A 25,662-nucleotide genomic window follows, 5' to 3' on the forward strand; every position below is an offset into this window, starting at 1 on the left:
TAATAATTTCTCAACTTATTATCAAGAAATATTTAAAATAAAACCATAAGCCAACTACTCTGTCATATGGTATAACTAATTTAACAAATAGTAATATCAAATTGGTCCCTCATATCACTACAAAATTATCAATACAGCTGGTGAATTTATTTTAAAATGTTCTTTCTCCTTCCAATGACAGTTTTCACAGATGGAAGCTTTCCTCTAAGATAAACTCCAATCTGCTGCATTTAAAAAAATACTTGGGCAAACTTTAGTAAGTTTGCATATGTGAGAAGGGCAAATTAACAGTACTTATATTTTTGGACTAAGCTATCAAAAGGTGAGTGTACTCACTGTAGACAATAATTGAACAGAAACATCTCTAATAACATGTGCAGGGAATTTTGGTTTAAGACATGGTCTATGGGGTTATCAGCTCTACACAACAAACCACTTACACTGGATATCTGGAATATATTATAAAGAAAGCAGATGCAATTTTTTGCTAATTTGTATGAGTAAAAATAAAAACAAAAGTTTAGGTTTGGCTTGATTTATTTTGAAAATACCTTATTAATATTTTGGTATACTAAACTCCTAAGTTTTAAATATATACAAGTACATTGTTTGTTCTATTAATTTACTGTTTTTTATCTCATTTAAAGAAAATAATTTATGTATGAGTCTGGGGACACACTATGCATACATTTATATGCTTTACCACTAAGAAACATCCCTGCCTTAAGAAACATATTAAGTCAAATTATTTGTTTCTTTTATTTTAAATATGGTCCAATTCCGACTGTGTTCAATGCTTACTCTTAGTTCTGTGCTCAGAGATCATTCATAGAAGAGCTTGAGAAAATAACTTGTCCTTTTCTCTCTCTTGCTCTCTTTCTTCTTTCTCTCTCTCTCTTTCTCTCTCTCTCTCTCTCTCTCTCTCTCACACACACACACACATACACAGTAGGCTACAGAGATAGACATTTAGCTATGAATCCTGTCTATATAAAAATAGAAGGTATATTACTTTTAAATTTGTTTTATTTGACAATTGTAGATTTACATTATCATAATTGTACATCTTTAAAATGCTGCTACAAACAAGATGCTACAAAAGAGAACACCCCCTTTCACCAGTGCAATATTCCCCCCACCAATGCCCCCCACCCCTGCCTATATTCAAGAAAGGCATTCTACTTCTCTCACTCATTAACATTGTCATGCTAGTTGTTAGTATAGTTATTTTCCTAATTTTGCTCACACTCTTTGTAAGCTTCATATCATAAGCTGGCCTTTCTGGCCCTCATCTCTATTGTCTCTGGGCATTATTACCATAATGTCTTTAATTTTTCTTAAAACCCATACATGACTGAAACAAATCTGTGTGTCTCTTTCTCTCCCTTTGACTTATTTCACTCAGCATAATAGATTCCATGTCCAGCCATGTATAGGAATATTTCATGACTTCATCTATCCTGACGACTGTATAATATTACATTGTGTATATGTATCACAGATTTTTTAGCCATTCATCTGTTGAAGGACATGTTGGTTAGACTAAATGAGAAACTTCATTTTATTACTAAGCATTTAATTTTAGAAATATTTAATAAACTGAAAGCTTATTTTGTTAATTCACTACTTAATGTCCAATTCCATCCATTTTATCACAGACCTATCTCATTTGTATCAGCCTAACTAACATCTACTATGAATTCCATTTCCTTTTCAGTAACCACTAGTTATATTGATGTTTAGAAGGTTCCTATAATTCAATAGTTCAATACTCCAAAATATATTTAACACATTATAATATAGAATGAAAGAGATACAAGTTTATGGTTAGGAACTCCTGTATACAGAATATTCCCCTGGATACCAAATAGTGTGGTCTTCAAGTCTCCCCGAATGAAGAAGGGGGTACTAATTAATAAAGAGAAATAAGCTGGACTCATTTTGAAAATGAGTGTGAAAAAAAGTATACATTTTTACACAACATAAACATATTTATTTATTTTTGTTTAGTGTTGTATTTTGTTTATTGTATTTATTTATTGTGCAACAATAGGTCATAGTCAGTACTTAATCCTGGCTCTTCACTCAGGAATTATTCCTTGTTGTACTCAGTTCTGCATTGTAACACCTATATAAAATGTCCATATTTACCTATATTCACCCATACATACATATATATATATATATATATATATATACATGCACAATATGCGTATTTAGCTTCTTTGAATTCAGATAATGTTGGGAATAGTATTTTCCAATAATTCTGTATATTAATTTTTGTTACTTCTCTAAGATCATTTTAGTTCAATAGAACTCTATTACAAAATTTTGTTTTGTTTTGTTTTGTTTTGCTTTCTGTTTGTTTTTTTGGGCTACACCCAGATATGCTCAGGAGTTACTCATGGTTATATGGTCAGAAATCACTCTTTGGTGGGGGGTCCATATGGGACTCGAGAGATTAAACCCAGGTTCGTCCTGGATCAGCAGTGTGCAAGGCAAATGCCCTACCACTGTGTAATTGCTTTGGTCCCAAAACTTTTTATTTATATTGAAAATTTTGATAATCTTGTATTAGTATTATATTGCACACTATTTATTAGAGCCAGCTTTTTTTAATGTCTATCACTAAACATATTCATCTTTCAAAAACTCTCAGCATACAGATTCTATTAAAATACAAAAATTAGTGAAAACTTAATGACTTATAAATTAATGTAAAAACCAATAAGAGAAAATATTTTATTAGAGCATTACAAAAATTTAAGGAAATATTTTAAATTAGCTCTTATTTTAAAAGAGCTAACTTCATGCATTATTCTAGAAAATGCCTTTTCCCCCAGAGAAAACTATCAAAAACTATGACACAGAATTCACAGTTTGATGAATCTGAAACCTGTACTTCCAATTGAGAGATACAATTGCAAACAACAGCCTGCACAAATGAAACAGAGAAAAACTGGCTGAGGAGGTACAATAGAATTGAGTGTACCTTTGAAAACTAGAGCTGTAATCCAGTTGGTAAGAAAATAAAAAATAGAAGTATTGGTCTCAACTCCACAGAATCACAGAAACCTAACATAATACAACACAAGTGACATTCTTTTCTCAAAGAGCCATAAGGCTCATTGAGTCTGGCAATTCAATTACCCTCTCAACTTTCGTACGAACCCCCCTCCTGAGTTGAGGTCCACTAGCCCAGCAACATGGGACAGCTTACATTGTACACAGCTGGTAAATATCTAAAAAGCTGCTGGCTTTCAAGAACAAGCATCTCTGACCTTTTATGATTACTACAGAGATTTTCCAACAAAACACTACTTAGAGCAGAGTTCCTTAAAAAGCCTGATAAGATTACATTTTCATTTAATCATCTCCAAAGCGCTCTTCATATGGAAAGAGATTCTGTTTAAATAAACACCTAAATTTCATAATTCATGACATAGGAGGCAAAAAAAAAAAAACATGGAGAAACCTATGAAGCAAAATTTTCACGAATAGAGAAAAATCTATTTTCCTGTGGATAATCATACATTTTTCAAAAAATGTCTCTTTTTATTCTCCAAATTTGAATACAATTTTAGTAAAAGGAGCTAATGTAAAAATGTAAAAATGACTAATGTAAAAATACAGTTAAAAAAGTAAAAATAAACCACCTCTATCTTTGAAATATCTGGAAAATTTTAGTTGATACCTAAGGATGCTATCCATTAAAATAAAGATGGTATCCTTTAAAATGATGCTCTAATATAATTATAATAATTTTATGCTACTTATAATAAAGAATGCTACCATGGATAATAATTTAAACAAATATTTCAAACTGAATCTATTTGGCTTACATGTTTACTTACTAGGATAACACTAAACAAATAAGATTTTATATAAATTTATATCAGCCACTTATTTTCACATATTTGATAATCTATCATGCAAAATGACACTATGAAGGCAAAAAGTTTTCTTTCTGGAATAATTGTTAAACAAAAGTATTACTTATTTTATATAAAAATGGTAATGTTTTTAAGCAACAGATTTAAACTAAATGACCTAATTTCATTAGAAATAAAATGGCCATTCTTTTGCTGTGACATGATGGATCAAACAATACCGAAGTATTTTTTAAGACAAAGATGATTCATAAATTTGAAATTACTCTTATATTAATGATAGATCCTATCAATAAGCAAAATAAAACCAGAAAAATAAGTTATTCAGAAAGATGTTTTACTTTGATATGGTATTTATTTAAGGGAAAGAGCAATAGCATAGTGGTAGGGCTTATGCCTTGCACACAGCTGATCTAGGACAGACATGGATTCGGTCCCCAGTGTCCAATATGGTCCTCCAAGCCACGAGTGATTTCTGAGCTCATAACCAAGGAGTAACCCTTGAGCATCAAAACTGTGGCCCCAAAATAAAAACAAACAAACAAATAAATAAAATGCCATTAGTTTAAACAAACTAAATTTTAACACAATAAACAATATTTACCCTGGACTGCACAATTTATAACCTAACTTGAAAGGAATTAATAAATTTTACTACAATTACACATGCCGATATAAATCATATATTTGACATTTAAGCCAAAAATGCTATGACAAGATCTACTCTTTAATTAAAAGCTATAAATACATCAAGAACAATATCAAATCAAGACAGTCATTTTCATTGCAGAGTCTAGTTTGACTATACCTTGTTTGCAATACTTGTGATGAATGACTTGATAGCTAGATTTGTTGGACAGCTTTTCTGGCAGGGGGCATCTGCACACTTGAGGCATCTAAAGAATAAAATAACTAGGTTAAAAATGCTTTGTAACTGATAGAATATTCTCTATGTGCTCTAGTCTATACATAATTGATGCTAATTTTAGTAAGATGAAATAAAAGTATAGTTAGTACTTATAGGTGTCAAATATTTTACAGCAGACAAATAAACATATTTTTTGTTTATTTTATAATTTACACAACTTCTAAAATATAGTAGAGACACTGTTTAAAAATTACTCTACATTTGGTGTGAAAAAAACAATTATAACTCTTGATAGATCATTTACAAGTTACCTAATCAGTTCTGTTTTAGTCACATTATTATAAAGTTGCTCAGATCATGCAATAGTTTATAAAATAATTATGACTCCAAGCACACAATTGTTTTATTAATGCAAAGCTGAGTCTCTCTCTCTCTCTCTCTCTCTCTCTCACACACACACACACACACATACACACATATAGACATAGACACACAAACAAACACACCATTGATAGGTAGCATTGTTCTATTACTATTCTCTCTAATTTCTCCTAACAACTTTTCTTCCCGTTATTCCCCCCACTTACTAACTATAATAAGTTATTTACTTGGTATTTGAACCTTTTAGTATATGTTTCAATACATAGACTTAAATAACCCTCTTTCATACAGAAACTTTTATTCCCCCACAGCTTCTGAGCTCTGGACTATAGAGAACAAGCTCATCCAATGTCCTGCCTCCTTTCAGGAGAAGTCCATATCCAATTATAAATCAATGATGGAGAGACAACCCAGTTTCTATGCTACTTTTGGGGAGCAAGTCTGCAGGATCCACTGTAGCCTTGCTTGGGGGTTATGTCTGAGCAATACTAATTTATTTGTCTTGCAGTGATATTGGCCTTTTCATAAACTAAGATATGCTTAAACTTTAGTGTGTTTAAGAAGTACCTGGAACATTACATAAATGTCCACATTTTCACATTTTCAAAATGGAACCCACTCAGAATCTGGATCATTCAGACAACTGCATTTTGAAAGAGAAAAAAAAAATAAACGTTGAGATTTTTCTGAGGATACATGGATGAACTGACACAGTTTCTAACTCAGTACTAAATAATGATTATAATGGTCATTATTCACATATCACTTATGTGTTTGTCCATGTATTTATTCACCTCTTTAATATTTAATGATTTCTTTTTCACACAGTCCAAGCTGAGATATGAGAATGACAATGTGATATAAGTGCCATCATCGTCCTCCTCTTATGGACCTTGCTGTTTAGGGGAATTACAGGCAAATAGAAGACAACTGCAGAAGGCAATTGGTTGATATGCATTTAAAAGAACACAGCATTCTAATGGAACATATGAGGTTTGCATATAAAGCAAGCTGATCCAGAAAGAAGAGAATCAGGGATAGCTTAATGGCAGGAATAACACTTAAAGGGAACCTTGGAAATGAATAATAGAAAAGCTCCAGAGGGAAGGACTTCTAGTACAAGAGAATTCCCCTGAGACAGAAATAGTGTATGATAATGTCTGGAAAGAAAGGGACATGATGGAACAGGTGAACTAATAGAAAGTTATTTGGCATTAAGTAAAAAAAAGAGTAGAAAATAATGTATTCTAGTGATCTAAAACTCAAGATATAACAATATCACATTTGTTAAAAGACCAAAATGCTAGAATTTCCCTGAGAACTAATTCTACATTGCTTAGTAACAAAGGTGACTATAAATTCATTTTCTATCCACTTCCACGTGTAAAGATTTCCATTCATTTCCTTACAGAAAACAGCATCAGTCTTCTTGTCATTCTTTTGTGAGGAGGAGAGTCCTCTTCATTGTCTAAACCAATTTTTCAGTACCTAATTAATATCTTGTTTTTAAATCTGATCTCTTTTCTCTGGTTTATGCCCCTTAGTCTCCTCTCTAAATTAAATTTTACACAATGAGTACCGAAGGCTTTTCATAATCAATTGTCCTTTCTGAAATGTAGTCATTAAACCTCTCTCCTATCATTCTCTAAATTCCATTGTCATAGTCACATCTGTAATTTAGTTGAATTTCTATCTTCTAATACTTATGATTTTCCTCTAAAATACTATCACAGAGTTCAAAACAAATTTCCTGAAATTATAATCAGCTCTACACTATGCAACAATGTGTGAAAAAAGTAATGGTGTCTATTTAGTTCTTTATGTAACAATGATAGGGTAGGTATATGAATTATGTACATTGATAAATATGTTGAGCGGTAGTGTGATTAGAAAGGGTTTTCCATCAAGTGATAAAGTTAGTTACCATATAATATCTCATAGTATATATCTTCTAATGCATTTAAAAATCATTTGAACAATTTATAAAATTGCCATCCAGGACTATATCCACAAATATATTTGTTTTATATGTACAATTATATCCGTTTGGAATATCATATACATATTCTGTTTTCTCAAATGAAGTCAAGTTTTCTGTTTTCCTTTTTCCTACCACCCCGTCTGAATAATAAGGCAATTAAAAATAACACTATAATGTCAGCAGGTAGGAATGAGTTGAATTAATGCATAGTGTGTGCTTTGCTGTTCTTACAGAAAAGTCTTAATTTTAGCATAAATAGATTCACTTAACAGCCCTGACAATATAAGGATTTTTTTTAGTTGTGGTTATTAAGCCTCTTTACCAAATAATTCTTTTATTATTGAGCTGGTTCACAAATAACAGCTGTTGGAAATGTCAGATGTTAATGAGGCAGGGCAACACAAACCTGAATTGTAGCATTCTTTTTTCTTTGGTGCCATGAATATGCCAGACTGGGCAGACTCTGATAATAATACCATCTTGCAATTCTCTCAGCGCTCTGCAGACTAAAGTGCATCAGGCTGCCATTAATCCCACTTATCACTCTGACAGCTCAGTAATTACAGCACTGCTATAGCCAGGTAGTCCTAATAAAATATCAACCACTGCACTGGAATGCATGCTGGTGAGATGTTTTATTAAACTTGGGGGGGTTGATCATCAAGTGACATTAATGTTGACCTATTTTTCTATTTGACAATAAATTATCCTTTGACCATGCCATAATAGATATTACTGAGTACATTTACTGTACCAAATCAGAAAGGGACTGCATTAGAATGATCTAGGCAAATGGTGTAAATAAAATAGCAGAAACACATGTCAGACTGTTATTACCTAAACTGCTTTAAATGATGGATACCCACAAAAATCATAGATACAGTGCTTAGGGGAGTAAGTCAACAATTATTGTAAACCACAATTCTACATACATTTTTCTTTAGAAGGAACATTTAAATTACACTTGTTCTTATCTTTATTCATTTAATTTCTTCTTTTAATAGTTCAAAGTTACTCTATTGTACTGCAGTTCATTGTTAAGTGTATGGTAAAAGGCAAAAGTTAGTTTCAATAAACAATTGTGCAATATTTCATTCCCAAATAGTTACTTCTATGCTTAGAAAAATAGATTATTTTTAAAGCAATGAAAAATTTTAATTTTTTAATACTGATAAGCTTTTATGAATTTACATGCTAGATACAGAGCATAACAATAGGATTTTATTAAAAGCTAAAGGAAATCTTTGATAATGTTAATCCTTCAGGATTCAATATAACCATAAAAATTGTATGAAAGCTTTATAACTGCTACCTAAAAGACTAAAACTATTGCAAGTAACCAGCATTGTTTCTAAGCAAAGAGAATCATTTATCATTTCCCAAATATCTGTAAGATAAGTCAGTATTATTTCATTGTATAATACTGAAAATGTTACAATTAATAAATTAATAAGGAGCATTTTGTTATTCATATAAATGAATATAGATCCTAACTTCTGTTCTACAAACAGAATATATGTAACCTTTATTGATTATAAAATATTTTAATCCATAAGTTTAAATAACAATATATTTCTTGTCAGAAAAAATTCCACATTAGGGGCCGGGCGGTGGCGCTAAAGGTAAGGTGCCTGCCTTACCTGCGCTACCCTAGGACGGACCACGGTTCGATCCCCCGGCGTCCCATATGGTCCCCCAAGCCAGGAGCGACTTCTGAGCGCATAGCCAGGAGTAACCCCTGAGCGTCACCGGGTGTGGCCCAAAAACCAAAAAAAAAAAAAAAGAAAAAAAAAGAAAAAATTCCACATTAATGATGGATAGTTTTGGTATGTGTGCATGTAAAACCACCAATAGCAATAGTGTAAATCATAAAACCATACTCAATAAAAATAATGAATTTTTAAAACATCCCGATTAGGTAGCTATAGAGATGGAATAAGTTTGTACATTACAAAGTGTAAGCTAACACTACAGTGAACTCTATTTACTCAATGATTAAAAATGAATAAAAGTATTTAAATCCCACAATGTATTTAAATTTCTAATATATACTACTTCGTTTTGATGTTTTTAGTTAAATGGATAAAGACAGAGTTTCTTCATCATATTATGTAAAATTAATTGTATTAATATATAATAAAATTTGGCAAGTAGCTACTATTAACTGTAAAAGCTTAAAATTGTTCTCCAGTATTGATTTAAAATTTTCTAAATCTTTGGTACTTTAATTTGAAATACATTAGATGTAGCTGATGACTAAGCAAAAATATAGTCTAATATCCTTCCATCTCCAATAGTGAAATATTTTTTATTATAAATGGGTAAAAATATATTTTTAATTTTTGTTTATTTTTGGGCCATACCCGGTGATGCACAGGAGTTAGTCCTGGCTATGCACTCAGAAATCTCTCCTGGCTTGGGGGAACTATATGGGGCATGGGAGGATTGAACCTCAGTCAGTCCTAGTTCAGCCACGTGCAAGACAAAAGCCCTACTGCTGTGCCACATATCTGGCCCCTAGAAATGATTAAAAACTTGAATATAAAGAGTGGAAACTAATAAACTAATAAACTTCAGAATAAAGCTTGGAAGGGTTAGGTGTTCCTCTGAATTCTAAATTTATATATATATATATGTATATATATATTATAGATTTCTTTTATTTATATATATCCCTCTCATCTAGACATTGTCATTTTTTCCAGTATACTTTCTGTGTGTGTCCTGATTTTTTTCAAATTTTCTTACTAGATTAGAGAGATAAAAATAAATTTCAATATTTCAACATGCAAATTTAAAAATTTTTTTCATCTGAAAAGTTAAAGCAATACTATTCAAAGTATTTTAATGTTTAATATATTAATGATTTTTATTGAAATACCAGAATTTGCAATACTGGTAACCACTTTTCATGCTTAATCCCAATACCACATTCAACACCAGAAAGCTGACTTCTCTCCACCAATGTCCCAAGGACCTCTTCACAACCCAAATATGTAAGCTCAGTTTGAGGAAACAAAATCTTCAGTTTTGATGACTTTGATTATTTGTTTTTCTCTAACAAAATTTTGAGCTATTTTTCTACATACAGAAATGTTCTTTTTAAAAAATTTTGTGACATTAATTGGTGACATCAAGACATTTAGGTGAACAGAATAATCTCCTAAAATTGCACAAAACTGTAAAGCAAAATATTTTCTTTTTTATACTAAATATTTTAAAGAATATAATGGATAATTCAATGCTAAAATATCAGGGTTGCATGAAATAGATAAATCCGACAATCTCTTTGGTAGTGCAGATTTGTATTTTTAAAATTTAAAAAGAAATTTAATTAAAATTTAAATTACTTTTGATGTTCACTATATAACTTTTTTAAAAAAATAGTCAAATTAATATTTAATTCTACTGCATGGATAAAGAATTAATATCATAGAAAGGTTACAGAAGCATAATGAGAATATTTTTATTGAAATTGCTAAAAACAACTTTAGTATTATATGTATATCCTGGTTTGTTTATTCATATATAAAGAAGGGTTAGATCTTTAATGGCCATGTTCAACTAATACTATCTTTTGACAATCTCAGTTCCTCTTTTTTAGAGTTATTTAAAAATAGGAAAAATAGCAGTTAAGAGGATATTACAAAAAGTCTGCAACAACCTCATTTAGAGTCTTATTTCAGTTTTAAGAAAACAAAGTAAATGTTAAAATAAACAAGTAAACAGGCATTGACTTTTTCAAAAGATTCTCAAGTCAAGAAAAAAATTGTTACAGTATGCAGAATCACAAAATTTCAAAAAGTTTAAACAGTGGTGACCAATGCATTAATTTTTAAAATTAGAATATTAGGGGTGAGAACAGTGATGCAGTGGTAGTGGTTTTGCCTTGCACATAGCTGAACGAGGACTGACCTAGGAACGACCGAAGCCTGATCCCCTGGTGTCTCATATGTTCCCATAAGCCAAGAGCTATTTCTGAGTGCAAGGAACCCCTGAGCGTCACCGGGGGTGGCCCCAAAACAAAACAAAAAACTAATTAGTAGGGGCTGGAGCGATGGAGCAAGTGGTGGGGCATTTGCCTTATACAAGCTATACCTAGGATGGACCACGATTTGAAACCCAGAGTCCCATGTGGTCCCCCAAGCCAGAGAGTATTATGAGCACATAGCCAGGAGTAACCCCTGAGTGTGACCAGGTGTGGCCCCAAAACCAAAAAATAAAATAAATAAATAAATAAATAAATAAAATTAGCATGTGAATTTATCAAATTTCATTTGACCATACTACTAGCTAAAGAAAGTATGTCAGACTGAGAAACAGTTAGGGGCTTTTAAATCTATTGGTAAAAAATTGAAAACAGGAAAATTAAATGGAAAGATAATATATAAATAATAGTACTATTCGCTGTAGCAAAATATAAAGAAATTGACCCATTTATCTCATGAATGGCATCAACAGTTATGCTGATAATTATGAAGTAAATTGGTCATTGCAGTCTGCTAGTGTCAAGGAAAAATATACTATTTAACAAATTTTTTAAAAGATACAAGATGTTGGTATCATAGAGTTAGTACAGTGGTAGGATATTAATGCTGCATATGGCCAAACCAAATTCGATGCCTAGCCTCCCATGAGAACTTCCAGGAATAATTCTTGAGCTCAGAGTCAGAATAAATGCTGAGTAAAGACTGAGTGCTTCTGTAGTGACACACACACACACACACACACACACACACACACACACACACACGCACGAATAAAAGATACAAGATAGGGACTAACAAATTTAAATGATAGAATAAATAATATAATAAATTACTGCATTGTAACATTTAGAAATAATTCTATTTTGTATTGATCTTTTAAAATATTTAACGCACAGAAGTTATACTAATGTCACTGTTAACTATTAAAGATAATGGATATCTAGGTACTAAAAGATTTATTATTTGAGCCTTGTTGATAGAAGCTACATATATATATATACTATATATACTGTTTATATACTTATATTCATTCTTTGTATGTACCATATTTAGTTTTGCTTCCCAATAAAGTGGAATGAATAAGTGAATGAAATAAGTATGGAGAAAAACTATGTTGAATGTAAACCATTAAAAAAACTATACTATGAATTTGGATCAAAGTTCACATAATGATGGTTAAAGAGGGTTTGGGGCACTTTAGAAATGGTGGGATATTGTGACTTTGTATATCAAAAACACTCTTATAATATGATTGTAATCATATTACTAGATATATAATATTAGGGTTGTGGATTTAGTAAGAAGAACTATAATTTATCTTGATGCCTCATCATCTCAGCTATCTGTTGGCAAACATGTATGGTGACTCATATATTTTTATAGAATACTCCTCAGTCACTGTGATTCTTCAGAAATAAAACCACTAAAACACATGTGAATCTCATTAATGATCCAATGTTATTTATATGGATTTTTTTCATCCTGGAAATTTGTACTTTTTTCATGGTAACAGTATTATGAAAAAGTGATTCAAATTGAGGATAATAATTTAAGTACACAGTAAATTGTGCACTTAATGCTTTTAAAAATGATTATCATGAAACTAAATGTAGAATGGACCTTTATTTTTTAAGTCATCTCAAGGATACAATAAAAATATGAAAGAACAAAAAAAGTTTATTTTCTTTCTTCCTGCCACACCAAAAATGTTCTATCACTTCTATGCTCTTATATTCCATTAGGACATTTTATTTACCCCTACCTTTTAATTAGAGATACCTAGACAGTTTCACCCTTTACTCTCCATTGGCAAAATATTACTATGTACAAATTATCTTTCCTTTTTAAGTATTTAAAATGAAACCAGTAATTAGATTTTATACACCACTACATTTTTATTGAGTTTGTGTACATTCGGCCATACATACATCCATTTGTAGTTTTCAAAAATCCAGTATAAAAGTACATTTTACAGTTACATCTGCCATTTTTAATTTAACTACACAAGCAATCTATGTATTTTTTTTTTTCAAACGGGGATACTGTTGTTCAAATTTGGTCCCCTTCACATTCTAGACAGCTGTTACATGATGCTCAATATACCTTTGATCCTTTACAGACCTTAGAGGGACCAAGGTGACAGTGCTGACAGTTTTTATTATAGCTTTTCTACTACTCAATAATTTTATTTCACCTGGACCATTTTCCCACTAGTGTCATAAACACTTTGATTTATATTGAGAATCCTTCCAAGCTTCTTGAAATAAAAGGCATTATCTTTATAGTCTGGGAAAATTATCTTTTCAAAGTTTAAAAGGCCTGTTGTATGCTTCCAATAATTTCTATGAAGCCCTACTAGGAAAGGTATCTGTAGAATAAAAAATACCAAAAAGAAAAAAAATGTATACTGCATTTATTTCATGTAAAAGAGACAGTTGTCTAGCTATTTCACCTTTTGTACATTTCAATTACATTAAGAGTCGAAGGAGAAGTTTGAGGCACAAAAGCCATATCTCTATTTTCTTTTTCTATGGGAATATTAATTTTCATACATGACCCACTCCTACAAATTTGTTGTGTATGTAAATATTTTAGGGGATTACTATGTTACTCACCCTAAACTGATTGGTGATTGTGCCCTATCCTAGGGTGTGACCTGGCATTCTGCCCCCACCCTAGGGTAGTACCTGATTCTGCTTCCACCATTGGTTGGTATCTGATCCCACCATTGGGTGGTACCTGATTCTGGTGGATAAAAACAAGAGTCTGTGGAAGGCCAGGGCTTTTTGGCTGGAACTGAAGCTGAGTCTTTGGACTTCAGTTTTGTCCTCCGAATAAAGCGAATATTTCCACGAGCCTGACTGTCTGCGAGCTGTTTACCCGCCGTTTCACCTCAGAACCGTGGGCTAGACAGGGTGGCAGACGCGTGCTCCGAGCTGGAAGAAAAAGGCCTCATCCTCCATCCCACCATCAGTCAACCTCTTCAGGGGCTGACTTGCTACATAAATATAAATACATAAATAACTAATAATAATAATAGATAAATAAAAATAATAAATAAACATTTACTTTATAAAGATTATAAGAACTTGGGGGCCAGAGCAACAGTGGGTAGGGCATTTGCCTGGTACGTGGCTGACCTGTATTTGATCCCCAGCATCCAAATGGTCCTCCTAGCCTGCCAGGAGAGATTCCTGATCAGACATAGAGCCAGTAGTAACCCCTGAGTGTAGCTGGGTGTGTTCTACCCCCCCCCCAAATAAGAACTTTCATATTTATTTTTCTTCTCTTTCATTTGATGTCTTTGTTGAAAAGGTCAGGGGCCACACATACGGTTGTGATAGAAAATAAAGAAGCCTTGGCATGGGATCAGGGATCACAACAGTAGATTGCATCCTCTACTACAAAAACATCTCCCCCTGGTTAACTCATATTTCTGTAAAGGTGAATAAAAACACTCTTTCCTAACTTGTTTAAGTTAAACTTGAATTTAAATATTCATCTTCTTATTTTATCAAATTATATTGACAATTCACAGAAAAGAAAAATGTATTCAGTATGTTTTCTGAAGTTTTACTAAATCTTGGTGATCTTTTACAAACAAGATGCCCTTGGAACTTTGACTGTTTCCTATAGTGTTTCAGCTGCAACACTTGCTCACAGTTAGAACTGCCAATCTAATTTCTTGAGTGACTCAGATTGTTTTCAATATCTGTACATTGAAATCTAAGAGGTCTTATCCTGTCTTAGAACTCAGGCCAGAATTCTTTCTGGAGTTCCCTGGGTAACATCATTCTGACTCCCATAGCATCCTGTTTGCCAAGCAATTATCTCATTGGACATTAAGAGGTGTATTTCTTTTCTTATCTTTCTTATCTATAATAATAATATTAATAAAACAATAATAAATTATTGGGCTTCTGGCCCTTATTTCTGATCTTAGAAATAGATTAAGCTGAAGTCAGATCAAAGAGTCAGAATTCTACGAACACTTCATTAGTGCTTTTAATGTTCAAGAAAATTATTTTTAGTAATTGCTCTTGAACTTACGTGAACAAGATACACTTGTAATAAAATATGTGCATAGAGTTTAATTTAATAAATATTTATGTAGAAATAACTGTAGGCTAGCAGTCTTCTATGTGTTTTACAAGCACTACTTCATTTAATCTTGATAATCAGTTGATGAAATAGAGATAACTATTAACTCATTATATTTTATAACAGCATAATGAGATAAATACTGTTGTTATTATTAATGTAAAGATTTGAAGGAATAAAACTCCCTTCGGCATGATTTATACTTAAAATATCACATTATCTATTTTGAATATCATTATAGTCATTAAAGAGGTCATAAACATTTTCTAATGATCCAACATTCCGAGATTTCTCTGAAATTTATTTTTATTATAAAAACTGAAAAGCATAATATCGGCAAGATTTGTAACAGTTTTTGAAAGACAAATTCATGACCCTTGCCAGGTCAAATTTGCTCCAAATCATCACTTCATTTTCATATCATCTATTGTAAAGATCCCCAATAGTCCTAAGAACTTAAGGTTTTCTGACATTGTATATTAAAAACCTTTAGGGTCATACTGGTGGTGCCAAGTGGCTATTCATGGATCTGTACTTGGGTTTTGCTCCCAACAATGTACATTTTGGTACTGGGAATAAAAGTTAGGTCTCATGCACACTAAGAATGTGATCAGGTGATCAGTCCACTGAACTAGTTACCCAGCTCTTTTCTCATGTTATAATCATTTGTATATAAGATATCCCATAGATTATTGTTAAATAGCGATCTAAAAACATATGCAAAAATAAAGATCATATCATTTGGGCCGGGCGGTGGCGCTGGAGGTAAGGTGCCTGCGCTAGCCTAGGACGGATCACGGTTCGATCCCCCGGCGTCCCATATGGTCCCCCAAGAAGCCAGGAGCAACTTCTGAGCGCATAGCCAGGAGTAACCCCTGAGCATCACAGGGTGTGGCCCAAAAACCAAAAAAAAAAAAAAAAAGATCATATCATTCTTAACAAATCATGTCTGTATATGTAAATTACTTTTAGAAATCACTAAGATCAATCTTTTATGAAGAATACTAAAGAGAAGCAATCAGTGATAATTTGTAGAAATATCACAAATACCATCTGTAATGGATAAAATTATTCTCTACATTTTTAATCATAATCAAACCTAAAATAATGCCAATTTTCAGCATTTACAACATCACATATATTTTTACAAAAATTTTAAACACAAATTAAAAGAGAATGCAGACTACAGTACTATTGCTTTTCTGAGGTTTGTATCAAGTAACTCAAACACTATGTCAGTAATTAGGAAATCAAGAATCAAGGCTAATATTACATACTCAAAATAACATATCTTAGAAGTTATTAGTGTGATAATTCATAGACAACAACATAGATTATTATTATTATTATAAATCATAAGGTGGGCCAAGACAAAAACTCGTTAATGGTCTGAAGTTTTGAATTTTGGTGTTTTTGTTTGTTTGCTTGCTTGTTTTGGGGCCATTCTTGGCATTTTACAGGTCTTTTTTTTTTTTTTATTTTGGGCCACACCCGGCATTGCTCAGGGGTTACTCCTGGCTGTCTGCTCAGAAATAGCTCCTGGCAGGCACGGGGGACCATATGGGACACTGGGATTCGAACCAACCACCTTAGGTCCTGGATGGGCTGCTTGCAAGGCAAACACCACTGTGCTATCTCTCCGGGCCCTACAGGTCTTTTTTTTTATTAATATCTTTATTTGAACACCTTGATTACAAATATGATTGTAGTTGTGTTTTACTCATATAAAGAAAACCCCCACTTCACCAGTGCAACATTTCCACCACCAATGTCCCAAATCTCCCTCCTCCCCACCCCAACCCCACCTGTACTCTTGACAGGCTACAAGCTTTATACTCAGGGATAAGTTCTAGTGTTACTCAGGGCACAATATACAGTTATGGAGAGCCAGCAGGGGTCAACCACATGTGAGGTAATGCGTTATTTGCTTTACTCTCTATTACAAAGCTCCTGTTGTTAAAGGAATCTTTTTTCAAAAAACATAGTAGGGGCCGGAGATGTGCTGCAAGCGGTAAGGCATCTGCTGGACCCCGCTATCCTAGGATAGACCTTGGTTCAATCCCCCCACCCCACCCCCACCCCCAGCATCCCAGATGGTCCCACAAGTCAGGAGCGATTTCTGAGTGAGCATAGTTAGGAGTAACCCCTGAGCATCACCGGGTGTGGCCCAAAATCCAAAAAACAAAACAAACAAACAAACAAAAACATAACAGAAGCCAAAGGGCATAATATACAGATAAAATTTCTTGGAGGACTTAAAAGATATCATAGATGTTAAAGCACAAGTCTAATATGCTGCTGACCTCAATCAATATTCAGTACAATTAGGAGTAATTCCTGAGTACAGTACAGTAGTAATGTATACTTTTGGGTATGTCCCAAAAGCAAATAAACAAAACAGCTGAACTTACTATCATTGAAGTTCTAAATTCAAAAACATAAACATAAAATTTTATGAAACTGGAAATTTCTATTGATTTCAATATTAATAAGATACACTGTAACATTGGTAATGCTGTAAATGTCTTCCAGTTGATCATTCAATTAAAAAAATTTAAAAATAGGGCCGGGCGGTGGCGCTAAAGGTAAGGTGCCTGCCTTGCCTGCGCTAGCTTTGACGGACCGCCTTTCGATCCCCCGGTGTCCCATATGGTCCCCCAAGCCAGGAGCAACTTCTGAGCGCATAGCCAGGAGTAACCCCTGAGCGTTACCGGGTGTGGCCCAAAAAAAAATTAAAAATAAAACTAAAAAGTTAATATAATTTTTTGTGTTTTATTTAATTTGGCACATTATTTCATTTGTTTTTTCAAATCTTTACTTCTTCATCAATCAGCAAATAACTATAGAGCACTTTTTTTTAATATCTTAATTTAAACACCTTGCTTACAAACATGATTGTAGTTGGATTTCAGTCATGTAAAAAACACCCCCCTTCACCAGTGCAACATTCCCATCCCCAATGTCCCAAATCTCCCTTCTCTCCCCCCACCCCCACCTGTACTCTAGACAGGCTTTCTACTTTCCTCATTCATTAACATTGTTAAGATAGTCCTCAGTGTAGTTATTTCTCTAACTGAACTCACCACTCTTTGTGGTGAGCTTCATGTAGTGGGCTGGAACTTCTAGCCTTCCTCTCTTTTGTCTCTGAAAATTATTGCAAGAATGCCTTTTATTTTTCTTAAAACCCATAGATGAGGGAAACTATTCTGCGTCTATCTCTCTCCCTCTGACTTATTTCACTCAGCATAATAGATTCCATGTACATCCATGTATAAGAAAATTTCATGACTTCATCTCTCCTGATGAGTAGGTGCTGAAGAAACTAATATTGATAAGACAATATTAGCTTATTGTTAGTGCCCTCAAAATATTCTTTTGAAAAGTCTCATAAATGGATACAGTCTCAGACGATAAAATAAATGACTTAAGGAGAGGTGAGAGTGTGATAAACTCATTTACCTGGAGATTAGAGATGCTCCAAACTACTCCTTTATTGTCCTTTATTTTGAAGCTAACACACAGTCAATGGACTTCTTTCTTAAAGGTGACTGTATACTGTATAATGTATATACATGAATGTATCTACATATAAATATTCACTATTTATAAGTTGTCTTAAATAATCTGAGAAAGACACAAAATATGTGCAACTATATTTATGTTCTTAACAATGAAAAATATCATAGAGCTACCTTACCAGCTTTAGATTGTAAAAATATATATTTTTTCCTTCAATTGATCTCTTTTTAACTGCATAAACCATCCATTGCCAAAAAATACCTTAACATAAATTCAACAATATAGGTAGATTAATTTTGAATTTAAATGTAGTTTTAGCACTTATGTTTAGTCCTGTGATGATGAAGTTATTTTAATTCTTTGTATCTCCAAATTATTTATCTAAGAAGGTCATCATAAGCTAGATGCCACAGATATTATCTTTTGGAGTATCAAATAAATAAATTCATGGGAGACAGTTCAAACATTTTTTGTCATCTACCAAGTGTTTAATGCAATTCTTTGTTGTAAATCACTTGTATTATTATCAAGATCAATGGGAAATATAATGGAATAATTAGTAATATTTCTCAATAGTTACTAAGAAGGACCATAAAACTTTAAAATAATGACTGTCTGAGGTTACTTTGAAAATTAAGTGAGATAATAACCAAAACCCCTAACAATCACACTTTCTTATCAACTGCTGGAAGTATAAGTAATAACAGAATACTATTTTAATTTTCTAAACCATTTTAAGGTATTTGGTGGAAGACAGAAGTAAAGTGGTATTTGTTACTTTAAGCCAAAGAACCATGAGTTTAGAAAAATAATAACATGAAATAAAATTATAGTAGGTGTCATATGTTTCTACAGGCTTGTACTGAAAGCAGCTGGTCACGTTACATGGTTAGACATAATAACCTGTTCCTCACTAGAATGATGAGTCATACAGCATTATTGAAAAATGACTCCGTTTCTCTGAATAACTCCTATTTAATTATTTATGACTCTGTTATGTCTGCATTAGTAACCAATACTTATTTGTGTAGTTTTATAGGCAATTTTATAAGACATAAGTGAAAATTTCTATTGGAATTTGGGGTAGAGTGAGTAGACAATGAGGTAAATGAATCTTCTTTTGTCAAGAAAACCTCTCTGTTAAAGTTGCATTTTTTTGGCCACTTTTGCTATCTCACATTAAAAAAAATAGGTATATTTTATATATGTAAATTTATTACATATGACACTAATATTTTCCTACTTCAATTAAGCAGAAGAGAAAGCATAAAAGCATTTTAAATTAATTTTGTAAAACAAATATTTCTTATGTGCTAGCCTTTTATTCAAGCTATGATATATCCCACCTGCTCCCTTCTTGATATATTTTTTAAGGTAAACTTTTCAGAACAATTCCATAGAGAGAAAATTGCTTTGCAAGCTAGGAAGATATTAATCTGCTCTCCAAGCATACTGAGTGCATAAATCCTTTTTTATTGAAGGGATGTCTTTAAAGTTCCATATATAAGACAACAGTACAGTATTGATTTTGGTAATGCTAATATAAAAGCACTATTTCCAGTTAAACATACTATATTTTCCCCACTATTCTTGCTTTAGCTTTGGCTTTCCCTTCAATACAAAAATGTATGATTCTTATCTGCCAAATACCTGGCTATTCTTCAGAATTCAGCAAAGGTTATCATCTCCTTCTGAGAAAAATGATCAACTTCACCGTATCTTTACTTAGAAGTTATTAATTTATTGTCTTGTATTTTTACATTTACTAACTATGCAACAGTAATTTTTCTAACAGCATCCCCCAGGAGCTGAGAGATTTCAGGACATTCTTCCAGCACATATACCTATATACTCGAGTATAAACCAAAAACTTAGTGTCGAAAACACCGAACTTGGCTTATACTTGGGTCATACAGGTTATTTGATTCAGTATGCAGGCACCCCAAATCAAATGCACCTAGTCTCCAGTTGTCTTCTGCCATCTGCTGGAGGGGCTGGTGCTTCAGGTAGATGTAGGTGGCTGAACAGAACTGGATGCCACTGAACTATTGAACCCACAAAATTCTGTGCTTTGTATGAGTCCAACAGCAGTGATGATAATATCTGTGAACTCAGTGATGATGACAATGTCTATGCTAATACCCTCACAGCAGATGCAGCTGAAGCTCTGGACATACAGATGATGATGATGAGGAATCCAGTATTGAAGGATTTTAACCTTTGTGATTTAGCTGGATTGCCTGTTAAGCTACAGTTTTCTGCACTTTACTTAAAATTTTTAAGTTATTGTAGCTAGTTACAGATTTTTCATTAACAATAAATATTGAAAAGCATTTAACCTACTGATTCCTCAATTATTGTAATTGTTTTGGGTACATATATTTACTTTTGGAATTTCCCAGTGGCTGCTGCATTTTCCACCTCGGCTTATACTCGAGTCACTAAGATTTTCCAGCTTTTATGATAAAATTAGGGGCTTTAATTATACTAGGACCGGCTTATACTTGAGTATATATGGTAAGTTGAGAAAATGTTAGGTACAAAGTCATGTAAAAACACAAGAGATATTTCCTTTTCTCTAGCTTAAGGTTACATACATATTGCATATTGATTGAAAATAAGTTATGACCCCAAAGAATAGTACCAACAGGGATATCATGGAAGTTATTCTGTTATTATAGGCATGAGTGGGATTGGTCCTGAGAGAAGAGAATAAAGGAAATGCTAGACTGTTCACTATGTTGAACATTTTGAAGGAAGATTCTGGTGTCCAGAGCTGGAAGAAAGAGGAAGAACATGTAACGAGGCATAAAGATTGAGTTTAGAATCTCCAGAAGCCAGACATATTCAGTACTCAGAAAATGTCTACTGAATAAATACGTGAATAATCTGAAGAAGGACGTACACTTGCTTGTTTTTTTTTGAGGGTTTATATTATTCCTATAGGGAAATTTAAAAATTTACAAGGCAATTTACTTCTCATTATTACAAATAGGGATATTTTGCCTTGTTATTATGTTTTGCTTTTCATATACTAGAGAAGTAGAATTCCTGTCTTGAATACAGGCAGGGGTGGGGAGCATGGTGGTGGAAATGTTACACTGGTGAAGGGGGGTATTCTGTTTATGACAGAAACCCAACTACAATGATGCTTGTAATCATAGTGCTTAAATAAAGATTTTATATTAAAAAAGTTAATATATGGAATACAAAGCAAAAACAAAAGTAATTTAGGTAATAAGTCAGTATTAAATATAGTATAAACATTAATTATTAAATATGATTAAATATATCATATACATTCAATAACTGAAACCCAACTATGAAAATTTTTGTAACCAAGATGCTTAAACAAATTATTTAAATAAGAAATCTAATACATAAAACATTTATGATACAGCAAGGTTTGTAATCAATCATCTTAAATAAATCTGCTTCCAAGAGATGTAGATAATATTTATAAAGTTTTACTTTGGGTTTCAAAGGGATATAAATTGTATATAGTTAGGTAAAAAAAGTTTCATTATTTCCTACAAAGCCTTCAAAATTAACTTTCCCAAAATGGTCGCTTGGCACTAATCATTTTATTTTGACTGCTCAGCTGAATTTCCATAATACATTGACCTAGCAAAATAAACACCTTTCTCTCATTGATTATCTATTTATATACATTTCCCATCACAAAGTGATTCTGTCAGGAGGCAAAGATAGCTAAGAATAATATCTCAGGGAAAGACAAATTTGAGAACCTTATCTATAACTAGCCACTCTGCATTGAAAAAACATTAGCAATGGACAGGGAGTGCTTTCAGGCTCCTATTTTTGTGGTTAACATATTATATAATCCTGCAGAAATTCTTTGAACTGATTAGTTTCACTTTTCTTATCTTTTAGAAATATATAACAGATAAATGGTCTTTCAAAGGACTTCTAACTTAAATAGCTCATGAGCCCAAGTCATCTTCCAGAGTTCTCAAATGTCAGGATGTAAGGACTCTATAATTGAAAAAAATTAAAGAAAAACACAATAAAAAATAAAGTAACGTTTATTTTGTTCAATTTTGGCATATACTACAAAGAATAACCAAAAATTTCAGCAGTATTCTTGAGGACTGTTGAGGGTATCACAAAAGCAAAAACAAAAGCAAAATAAACAATAACAGACCAGATTCAACAAATATTTTTTAATAAATATATACTTTTTATTTTTATCACAGTGGCTTAAATAACTTTCCCAGTAATATTTTAGGTACATATTAACATTGAATCAGGGGAATTCCAATCAAAAAAGTTGTCCTTCCACCCCATTCCCATCTTACATCCCATATCCCCGACCTTCATCCCCCGGGCTGCTAGAATGAGTGGGCCCCTCTGTGTCTAGCTTACTACTTAGTGATCATACAACTGTTTGGTCTTGGTACCCTCCACTATTTCCCCCTCTATTTGAGAGGTGGAACTAGATAGTTCAAGTTATGTGGTTTTGTTTGAAGAAAAGAAAAGAAAAAAATTGGGGTAAAAATTAAAAAAAAAATAAAAGCTTCTAGAAGCTCTCAACCTCAGTTTGAGAGAGGAAAGGGAAAATGGAATTGAAATACCACAACAATACAAATAGAAATATCAAATAAAATATCCAGGGAGCACTACAGCAATAAAGACAAGCACCACATAATAGCCATGGTCCTGAAATAAAAACATGTCAGAACGCAAAAATGGGAAAAAACAATTGGGGACAACAATTTCAATATCCACACCAAAACAAAGTCAAGAAAAGATAAATAAATAAATAAATAAATAAAATTATTTTGTGCTCCCCCCCGCCTAGGCACAGTAAATATTGGGGACATTAGAAAAGGAATTCCCTTGGCCTAAGAGACACAGGGTTTCTCCAATCTTGAAGTATACTGTCATGGGATTAACTAAAAGCTCCTTGCCTGTTCATTTACCTTCCTCTCAGTGCTTTTGTGATGTATGGAATATTTCTGCTCCGTCATCGGTGATAAGATCAGACCTCTGTATCTAGAGAGCTTGGTATCTTCACAGGTCAAGTAATGGAGCTTATGATTCACCAATATTTTAACTGAACATCTTATTTATATGTGAGAAGTAAATGTTTTTCTCCCATCTCCTTCCTGTCTGTCTCTGTCTCTCTGTCTCTGATTCTCTCTCTGTCTCTGATTCTCTCTCTCTCTCTCTCTCTCTCTCTCTCTCTCTCTCTCTCTCTCTCTCTCTCTCTCTCTCTCTCTCTCTCTCTCTGTGTTTCTCTTTCTCACACCATGTGGGATGCCAGGTCAGTCCCAGGTTGGCCACTTGCAAGGAAAACACCCTACCACTGTGCTATTGCACCAGTCAAAGTAGATCTTTCAACCAAGGGAATATTGTTTGAATCTAACAAATCAGAATTTTTCTAGTATTTATTAGCAGATTAGCTGTGTAAAAGATTATTTTAAAAAGAATGTGGATATGAAATCTCGCTCACAACAAAATCTATGACAAAATACTTGAAAACCCACCTTTGGCCCAAAATAACTGGCTATAAGAAGTGCAGTGGATAATGAATTTTTCTAACATATATTTGCAGTCTAAGTACTTAAATACTTTTAAAATACTTAAACACTTAAATACTTTTAAATAGCAGGATGCAACTTTCTCAACCTACACTATAGTCCTAAGTTCTTATTTATGTCTACATATTTTTCTAATAAATAATTTAATTGTTTTTTTTTAATTTTTATTGTGGCCAAAGTGAATTACAAATCTTTCACAATAATATTTAAAGGTACATAATGACAATGAATCAGGGACATTCCCACCACCAGTGTTGTCCTCCCTCTTCCCCTGTTCCCAGCATGCATCCCATATCCCCACTTGTACAGCTTGCTGTGGATTGGGTAGATTCTATTGTTGTTGACTTTGAGTCTGATGTTCAGGTCTGATCTTTTTTTATTTCCACTAAATGTTCATGCAAGTATCTGGAACTGATACCATCCATTCCCCCCACCCCTCAATTTATGAGGCTGAACAAGATAATTCAAGTAATGTGGTTCTGTAAGAGATACAGGAAAAGAAAAAGGAAAAGAAAAAAAAAACAAAAAACTAGGAGGAGTCCTTCTAGATGTTAAAAATATCAATTTAGAAAAATCTACATCTTGTCAAATTAAATTCTGCTCAGGATACATGAAGCACCTTTCTAGAAAGATTTTTTTAGAGAACAAATAGAATACTAGATAGAGTTAAAAAAAAAAACAAGGGTAAATCATATTGCTAATTGTTGGTTTAAGGCCTTGAAGGGGTCACTCACCAAAGGTCTCAAATGCCTACTTTTTCCCATTTGGAAACAAGAATATAGTTATGTAAGAACCTTGAAAAAATAATGTCCTTGAGGTGATGGTACAAAACCGGATTTTCAAATTACACATTCCTTGACTTTGGCATTCTCCTCATTTATATTCATTCATACATACTTTGCCACACCTTGGACAAGACTCTCCAGGGCTAAATTTCTGGTTTATACTGTGTTTACCTTCTGACCAAGCTACATGCCAGGCCTATTAAATTCCAAAGTTATAAAACTTTTCTGGGTTTCTCTTCAAATATAGTTTATTAACTTCTGTATGGCCCTTAAAAGTTCATAGCATATGTTCACTACAAATTAGGTCAGATATTTTATTCCTGTGGTCCTCTCTCTCTCTCTCTCTCTCTCTCTCTCTCTCTCTCTCTCTCTCTCTCTCTCTCTCTCTCTCTCTCCCTCTCTCTCTCTCTTTCTCTCTCCCTCTCTCTCTCTCTCTCTCTCTTTTTCTCTCTCTGTTTATAGTATAAATTTCTTATCTTGAATTTTTCTGTCCTAATTACCCATTTGGCCTTTTATCATTATAGATTTATTCTTTGGTAATCCAGCAAATTTATCTATCTGGCTTCTAACTTCAGTACATCCTT

General features: G+C 32.9%; 1 protein-coding gene across 1 annotated transcript in view; it reads right to left on the reverse strand.

Annotated features, from left to right (window-relative positions):
* DPYD (dihydropyrimidine dehydrogenase) overlaps positions 1-25,662 on the reverse strand; it is a 934,958-nt gene that overhangs the window by 705,740 nt on the left and 203,556 nt on the right. Inside the window, exon 4 of the mRNA XM_049765668.1 lies at positions 4,699-4,786. Coding sequence (XP_049621625.1) covers positions 4,699-4,786 — 88 coding nt within the window. The remainder of the gene's footprint in view (positions 1-4,698; positions 4,787-25,662) is intronic.

This window comes from Suncus etruscus, chromosome 19 (genome assembly GCF_024139225.1).
Source record: "Suncus etruscus isolate mSunEtr1 chromosome 19, mSunEtr1.pri.cur, whole genome shotgun sequence".
In the NCBI taxonomy this organism is placed as follows: domain Eukaryota; kingdom Metazoa; phylum Chordata; class Mammalia; order Eulipotyphla; family Soricidae; genus Suncus; species Suncus etruscus.